Source organism: Meriones unguiculatus, chromosome 12 (assembly GCF_030254825.1).
Source record: "Meriones unguiculatus strain TT.TT164.6M chromosome 12, Bangor_MerUng_6.1, whole genome shotgun sequence".
NCBI lineage: Eukaryota > Metazoa > Chordata > Mammalia > Rodentia > Muridae > Meriones > Meriones unguiculatus.
The window spans coordinates 86376923-86385346 of record NC_083360.1 but is presented as its reverse complement, the minus strand read 5'-3'; the positions used below and the strand labels follow the sequence as shown (position 1 = coordinate 86385346).

The following is an 8424-nucleotide window of genomic DNA, read 5'->3' as shown; positions in this document are numbered from 1 at the left end:
TTTTTTTTTGGTTTTTGAAAACAGGGTTGTTCTGTGTAGCCCTGGCTATCGTAAAACCCTCTGTAGATCAGGCTGACCTCTAACTCAAGAGATCCACCTGCCTCAGCCTTCTGAGTGCTAGAACAGAGGTGGGCGTTCCCTTTTTGAGAAAACCAGTATCATACAGTTAAACTCAAGAGAAACCCTTTCAGATTGGCCCTTCCTCAACATCTTTTGTGACTCATGTCTTTTTTTGTACTGGACACTCCATTGTTGGGTGACCCATTCACCCTTTTCTGTACTGAAGGATACCTTTCTTGCTTCCAAGTTTTGGCAATTTTAAGGAAGGCTGTTAAAAAAGCAAACTCATTCGCTGGTTTTTTTGTATGAGCATATTTCTAATCCCCCAGGAACTATAAACGGGCAAGATTGCTAAAAGACGCTGTGTGTCCAGTCTGGTTACATACCGCTCAGCTGTCTTCCCAAGTGCCCGCGCCATCTTCTGTTCCCATGAGTGACACCCATCTCTGCCGCTCCACACCCTGCCATTTGTTGTGTTGGCCCCCCTAGGCACAGCAGTGTGCTCAATGCATGTGCTCAACGCCATGCTGCAGGGGACGCCTCAGCCACACACCTGCCATGTCTGTATCTTTTCTTTCTTTGAGCCAGGGTCTCATTATGTACCCCTGGGGCTTTTAGTGGACACCAGGCTGTCTCCACCTCCGAAATGTGCCACCACACACAGCTCTGTCATCTTTCAAGCGGGTCATTTGCCTTCTGTTTTACGTTTTCTGTTACTTGTGTTCATTTACTGTGCGTGCACTCCTGCTCGGAGGTCAGAGGACAACTGCACCCGTCCCTCGGTTGTCTCCTTCCGCTGTGCGGCCTCAGGCTGCTGGGCGGAAGACTCCGTATGGTTTTTAGGGACAGTCCCCATGGTTAGTATCTTCCCCACGCTTGTTGGCCTATGGCGTTCAATCACAGCAAACACTATTTCCAAGGCATTTTAAAAGCAAACTTGATACCTCTTAAAAGCTCTCTTCTGTATCAACTCAAGGCAGCTGGCTGTCTTACAGCCTTCAGAGGTAAGCCTTCCTTCTGATGCAACTAGCTGCCAGCCGGGAAAGGGACCAGGGTAGTAACCACAGGAAAAGGGTAAGCTCGCCCCCTGGTGGCAAGTAGAGAGACAACAGAAGGTTCTATTATCTTAAAAAGGCACGCACACACAAAGGCAAAAAAAGACAAATGCACAGCCACCATGACGGACACAGCCCATCCCGCCAGGGTCTGGACAACGGTGCATAAGGCGGTAGAAATCAGCTGACCCAGTTTCCTCTTCTGGACCGCTTCACACGCTTGGCTGTCCCTGGCACAGGGGTTCCCGCCTGTAATCCCAGCACTGCAGCGGCTGAGGCTGAGGCGGGTGGGAGGTTAAGGCCAACACAGGCCCCACAAGGACCATTTAAAAAAAAAAATCAGAAAAAAAGAAAAGGGTTCTGCTCAGTGGTCAACTCTGTGCCAAGGTGTCACAGATTCCCAGCTGGGGCTGCCTGAGAGTCAGCTGTCTTCCCCGGAGCAGCAGAGGCAGCCAAGAGGCTAATTTTCGCTGTGACCACTGCCTGGAGGAGGCCCTGGCTTAACGTAGCCACCTTCAACCTTGCCTTGAAGGTCTGACTGGAAAGGCAGGGAGCCTGCACTGAGGTTAGGTCGGTTAGGTTATGTAAGGCAGAGGGCGGCAGTCGTGACTGCCTGCCTGTTTAAGTCCTCTGTTATGCAAATTGGGATACTTTCAGATTTTCAAGCTTTTCCGACTAAAAAGATAATGAGGGTTGACTTTTTTTTAGGCCTGTGGCTGCTAAATTTCCCAACTGCGCTTGTCCCCCCACCCCACCCCCCGCACCGAAATCTATGGCTCTAGTTTACTCCTATTTTACAGAGGTCCAGTTTTGAAATCAAGAACCCCCCACAAATGTGGGTGTCTTCAGAGTAACACAAAGGATTGTTTACTAGAAGTACACACTTCCAGCTCCCCCACCCCCGGCCTCCAAGGGATCCTCATCTGGCCTCACAGAAGAGGTGCCAGAAAGCTGTCTGTGGCTTGGGAGAGTGGGCCGCCAGTTACCCGAACGTTAAAGGCTGGACGTTTTTCTGCTGCTCTTTATGCAGCTGCCTGGCCCTATTTTTCAGCACTTCGGCTTTGGCCTCGTCCTTGTCAACACCATCCCCCAGTTTGTACATGCGGCTGGCATTGGCGCAGGCCCAGACATGGCCCAGGTCACAGGCCTTCATTGAATATTTACATGCCAGACCCATGTCCTTGGGAAGGCCGGGGGCGCCCTGCAGAAACATGGCGCTGAGGTTGAAGCAGCTAGCTGCAAAGCTGCCGTCACAGGCCCTGGTGTAATAGTCCCTGGCCTTCTGCAGGTCAGGCTGGCCATCCTCATTGACCTGTCCATCATGTGCCAGGAGTCCAACATTGTGACAGGACTCCACAGACTTCTTTCCTGGTTTCTCACAGGCCATCAGAAAGCAGGCAGAAGCAGCCTTTAGGTCCTGAGTCAGGCCACCTGCAAAGACAGAAAACAAAGAAAAAGTAAATTTAAGGGCTGGGCAGACAGCTCAGGTAGAGCTTTTGTCTAACAAGGTAGAGGGCTAGGGTTCAATTCCCCACAATGGCCCCTGGAGCAAATCACCACCCCACCCCCAGCTAGGGCTGAACCTATTTGTGGCCAACAATCCCTGGGTCAAGTCCTGTAGCTAAAGCCACATGGAGGAGGGTAGCCAGCCAGGCAGCCATGGGATCTTTGATTTGCATGCTATCTTCCAGGAAGCCAAGACAGGAAGACACATGTTAACTCAGCAGAGACATCACCTCATGGAGCTACAGTGAGAACACAGCATTTCAGAATAAGCCACGGAATGTTCCTCAATCTAAATATACAGTTGGCCCTACATATTTATGAGTTCTGCATATGCAGATTCCATTAGTTACAATGGAATCAAATCAGACTCAAACCAGACAGCAGCTGCATATTTAGCCAACCATGGACTGAAAATATTCTAGAAAAAAAGATGTCTGTGCTAAAAATGTATGGATTTTCCCCTGTCAGTATTCCCAGAGCAGCACAGGATACAACGACTGTTTATATCAGTGTTTGTACTGTATTAGCGAGCTCAGCCTAGAAATGGTTTGAAGTGTATGGAAGCATGTGTGTGATCTGGAGCTCTTAAGGACTCTGACCCCACAAATCTCCAGGGACTAAGCTCCCAGGACAGACTTTAAAAAGTGTGTGGCGCTCGCCTTTGATCCCGGCACTTGGGAGGCTGAGGCAGGGGGAGCTCTGAGTTCCGAGACGGCCAGAGCTACAAAATAGCGAGACCCTGTCTCAAACAAGACTCCTAAAAACCTAAAAAACAAAGAAATGACACACAAGCTGGGAACGGTGGTATAGGCCTACCACCCCAGCACTGAGGAAGCAGAGGCAGGAGAGTCAAAAGTTTGAGACCACCTAAGCTACGTGAGGTTGTCGGAAAAAGGGGTGTTACTTTTTTATTTATTCACAGTTCTGGGATTTTTATTTGTTCTTTCTGAAACAGTCTTATTACATGTAGCCCATGCTGGCCTTAAACTCTTGAGTGCTCGGGTGAGACGCACAACTGTATCTGACAAGGACTGGAACTCAAGTCCTTCTCATTCATGAGAGTGATGAAGTGACTTACTTCTAATAGAGAGAATGGAATAGAAATGAAAAACGTGACTTTCCAGTGCAGAGCGTAAGGGACACTCACTGCGGGGCTGGCAGGATGGCTCACTGGGTAAAGGTGCTTGCTAGCAAGCCTGACTTCCTCAGTTCAATTTCTGGGACTGACACGGTGGAGAACTGACTCTTAACAGTTGCCCTCTGACCTCCACATATGGGCTACGGCACACACATGCCCATAGACAAAACAGATACACATAAATAAATGCTCTTTTAAGGGGCACTGGATTCTCCTCCTCTTTTTATTTGAGGCAGGGTGTCTCTATTATACAGCTCTGGCTGTCCTGGAGCCCTCTATGTAGCCCAGGCTAGCCTCAAGAGATATACACGTGTCTCTGCCTTCCAAATACTGGGACTACCCAGCACTCCCCTCTCCTCTCCTTCCAGACGCCCCTCCCTCTGAACGTGTTTTTTTTTGTGTGTGCAGGAGAATGCCTGCAGGCTTTGTATCACACGCATGCCTAGTGCCTGCAGAGGCCACCACTATTCAGCACTGTTTTTTACTTTTATATTTTATTTATTTTATGTGAGTGTTTTTACCTGTGTGTGCCTGGTGCTGAGGTCAGAAGTCAAACGTCCTGGAGCTACAGTTACAACATAAAACCAATTGTTTTAACAAACTGACCCCCCACCCCTGATACCCACTCCACCCTCCCAAGCTTCTGGTGTGATGTAATTGTGAGCTAGATTTCAGGAACCCACCCTGCTTCAATTCAGGAGGACAGTGCCTTCTGCTCTCTGTCCTTAGCAGATAAAGGACTCGTTATTGGCCTTGTGTTCTTTACTTTCTTGTATTCTTGGTCTGTGATCTCCCCAAGCAGGCGTTTCAAAACGATACTGTTCCATCTATCTATCCCTCACAACGATCCTATGAAACAGGAACTGTTTCTCTCATTCTGCTTTTCTCTTTCTTTTGAATTCCGAGACAAGATCTCAATCTGCAACCCAAGCGCAGCAAGTGAGACTCTACTTCTCCCAGCATGCAGACTGGGACACGCCGAAGTTGGGATACTTGTTGGGCCTAATCGGTAATTTCTCACTCAGGAAGCAGAGCCAGGAGGCTCCTGAACGTTCCAGGCCAGCTTGGAGTACAAACTAAATTCTAGGCCAGTGTTTTAGTCAGGGTCTCTGCTGCTGTGAAGAAGCATCATGACCAAAAGCAAGCTGGGGAAGAAAGGGTTTATTTGCCTTACACTTCCATGGAATAATCACTGAAGAAGTCAGGACAGGAACTCAAGTAGGACAGGAACCCAAAGGCAGAAACCAATGCAGAGGCCACGGAGGGGTGCTGCTCACTGGCACGCTCCCCATGGCTTGCTCAGCCTGCTTTCTTAGAGAACCAAGGACCACCAGCCCAGGGGTGGCAACACCCACAATGGAGTGGGCCCTCCACATCAATCACTAATTAAGAAAATGACCTACAAAAAAAAAAAAAAAAAAAAAAAAAAAAAAAAAAAAGAAAATGACCTACAGGGCTGCCTACAGCCTCATCTTATGGAGGCATTTTCTCAATCACTCCTTTCAGATGACTCCAGACACCACAGCCAACAAAGCTACAGTAAAACCCAGTTCTAAAAAAAAAAAAAAAAAAAGTTTGAGCTGGACCTGGTGTCGCACACCTTTAAATCCAGCACTCAGAAGATAGAGGCAGGTAGAGCTCTGTGAGTTTGAGGCCAGCCTTACACAATGAGTTCCAGGACGGACAGGGCTCTGTAAAGAAACCCTGTCTTTAGAAAGAAAATCATGAAGAGAATCAGCTTTCTGCCCCCCCCCCCCCTTTTTTGGTTGGTTTCACTTAATTTGTTTGCTTGAAACATGGTCTCTGTGGCTTAGGCTAACCTCAGCCTCCTAATTACTACAATTAGAGGCAGGAGACCCTACCCAGCTTAGTTGGAGAACTTTTTAACAGCACAGAATACCCTATAACTTTGATATTTTTATTCTATTTACATTTGTGTTTTGCCTACATTTATGCCTGTGAGAGGGTGTCAGGTCTCCTGGAACTGGAGTTACAGACACTTGTGAATTCGGGTTTTGGTGTTTGAACCTGGGTCCTCTGGAAGAGTAGCCAGTGCTCTTAACCACTGAGCCATGGTCCCCTATAGTGGCTTTCTGCTGCCAAGGGTGAGGACCTGTGTTCAATCCCCAGAACCTACACAACGGAATAAGAGCACCAACTCCTCAAGCTGCCCTCTGATCTCCACGCTCGGGCCATGGCACACGCCTGCCCCACACCAAAACAAATGAGTAAGTAATGCAATTTTTGTTTTTGAGACAGTTTCTCTGTGTATCGTACCCAGGGCTATCCTGGACTCACTCTGTAGACCAGGCTGGCCTTGAACTCACAGAGATCCACCTACCTCTGCCTCTCAAGTGTTGGGATCAAAGGCATGCACCACCACTGCCCAGCAGTAATGTAATTTTGTGGGGAAAAAAAAAATTAAGAAAAAGAAAAAAAGTTAACTAGCTAGTAACCCCAAAGGCTGCTTCACCTAAAGGGCCGTGCTCTTCCACTCCCTCTCTGCTGAACCCGCCTGCACTCGGTGTACAGCACTGTCCCCCACGCCTGTGAAGACCTGCTGCTCCTCACCTTTTCCAGTCACGTAATAGGCCCCCAGCTTGTAGCAGCTGTCACTGTGCCCGTTTTCCTCACAGTTGAACTTCAGCACCTTGGCAGCTTCATCAAAGTTCTTCTGGATTCCTTCCAGATAGTCCACCAGCCGATAGCAGCCTAGAGGAGGGGACAGTTACTCACACTGCCCTCAGCTGTTCGGGGGCGCAGGCGCAGGTGCAGGCGCAGGCGGATCCAGTCTAGCTCCTCAAGTGTGGCAAGCAGACTTCGCACAGAAGTGCACGGTGTCCAGTGCCCCCCACAAGGAGCCGTGTCTCCCCCTGGCCAGCAACGGATGGACCAGGAGGACTGACCCCAGAGCGGCTCTACCACTGCCAGTCCTGACCCCCGTCAGCCTGGCCCAAACACTAGCTGACTTCCAACGATTGACACTTTGCTAGCTTTGCAGTCTGTAAGAACAACACTGAGACCAAAGAGGGTCAGTGGGCAACTCTGGGAGCAAAAACCCAGAAATGAGACATTACTCCCCGGTCTGGCTGGAAACCTGAACCCAGAAATCAGGAACGGAAGCTACCAAAGCAAGGGAAATAGGTTTCCCCTCCCGGGGTGTCCCGGTTCTAGCCAGCCCCTTTGAGCATTCCCAGCAACAAAGACCAGTCCTCATTCATTCTCAGCCAACAAATATTTGAACACACACGTATAAATACCCCATGTATGAAGTATGTACCAGATACACAGCTGGGAACACTGTCATTGCTCTCTTAATGTTTATACCCTTTGGTTGGTTGGTTGGTTTTTGGAGATAGGGTTTCTCTGGGTAGCCTTGGCTCTCCTGGGCTTGCTTTGTAGACCGGGCTGGCCTCCGAGTGCTGGGATTACAGGCGGTCAGCACCCCGCCCAGCTAATATTTATATTCTTAAACCAGGCATGCAAGCGCATGCTTGTAACCCCAGCACTCCCAAGGTGAAGACGAGGAGTTCAAGGTCACTCTTCACAGTGAAAGAGCATGAAGTGGTTTTTGATGTTGCTGGGAACGTGAAGAGGCCTGCCCATCGCGGAGAGACGGATACTATAAACTATAAACCACAGAAGTGTGTTTTTAAGAGGAAAAGTGGGCCGGCACTGTGTGCAGCTCAGGGCACACTACTCTCCTACAGCGCGGGAGGCCCTGGGTTCAGTCCCCATCCCACAGTGAAAAACATCACAAGCTACCAACTAAGACATCTCTGAAGAAGGGCGGTGCTAAGACTCACTTTTTAAAATGCACTGCCCACGTGCATCTGTCTGCAGCTGCCCGGCTAAGCCATCACTCCAGCCTCCCTTTCCACCTGGACGGGGTGTCACCATCCAACGCAGGCTGGTCCTTAACTGCCAAGCTCAAAGTGATCCTCCCGCCTCGGCCTCCCGAGCGCCGGAACTTCGGGTGCACGACCGCGAATACGGCTCGCATTAACCACCATCCCGTATTTCACTTCTTTCCTTCCCGTGCGTGCTAACCGACTCCCGATCCAAAGACGCTGCGCGCAGGCCGAGGGTCAGTTTCCCTGCAGCCTCTCCAGTCCTACTCGGTACTACAGCGGGTCTCGCCCGAGAGCTCCGCCCCCTCCGCCGCAGCCCCGCCCACAGCCCGGCGCAGCCCCGCCCACAGCCCGGCGGGGTCCCCGGCCGCGTCCTCGAGCGTCCCCTCGCCCGCCACGTGACCGCGCCTGCCCCCCCACGCTCGCGCCCCTCCCCGGCTCACCGTCCGGATCCTTCTCGCGGTAGCACTGGTAGTGGCACTCCACCTCCATGTTCTCCAGAAAGGACTTCACCTGCTCCTCGTCCTGGAAGTCAACCAAGCCCGCCATGGCGCCGGCTCCCACGGAGCGCGCTGACTCCGCCCCCGACCACGTGAGCCGGCTCGGGGGGCGGGGCGTGCCGGCGGCCTGCGTGACCTCGGCGCTCCGCCGTCCTGGCCCCTTCCCGGCAGCCTCTGCGCTGGCGTTGTCCTCCGTCGGGATCATCAACAGCAGCGGTCGGGAGGCTAGCGATGGTGGTGATAGCGAGTGTGAGGAGAAGGCAGCGGACAGCACCTTGGCAGACTGAAGCCAAGGACCGCCGCCACAGAGTCAC

At 51.1% G+C, this 8424-nt stretch overlaps 1 protein-coding gene across 2 annotated transcripts; it reads right to left on the bottom strand.

The window, feature by feature from the left end:
- Positions 1-1959: 1959 nt before the first annotated feature.
- LOC110563488 (cytochrome c oxidase assembly factor 7) lies at positions 1960-8217 on the bottom strand. Of its 2 annotated transcripts, none has more exons than XM_021660572.2 (3): positions 8054-8217; positions 6331-6471; positions 1960-2546 (listed from the first exon to the last, which is right to left on the bottom strand). In XM_021660572.2, exons 1-3 carry the CDS (start codon positions 8157-8159, stop codon positions 2098-2100), a joined length of 696 nt encoding a protein of 231 aa, XP_021516247.1. In that variant the 5' UTR covers positions 8160-8217; the 3' UTR covers positions 1960-2097. The 2 variants fall into 2 exon arrangements, with proteins under 2 accessions (XP_021516247.1, XP_021516258.1); XM_021660583.2 differs by lacking the exon at positions 8054-8217 and adding an exon at positions 7566-7902.
- Between the last annotated feature and the right edge of the window lie 207 nt (positions 8218-8424).

What these genes read in the sequence shown, in the direction of transcription:
- LOC110563488 (XM_021660572.2), bottom strand. Translation starts at nt 8,159, where the DNA reads ATGGCGGGCTTGGTTGACTTCCAGGACGAGGAGCAGGTGAAGTCCTTT. An exon ending in CCGCGAGAAGGATCCGGACG is followed by an intron (nt 6,472 to 8,053) that starts GTGAGCCGGGGA and finishes CCCCTCCTCTAG; the next exon opens with GCTGCTATCGGCTGGTGGAC. An exon ending in CTATTACGTGACTGGAAAAG is followed by an intron (nt 2,547 to 6,330) that starts GTGAGGAGCAGC and finishes CTGTCTTTGCAG; the next exon opens with GTGGCCTGACTCAGGACCTA.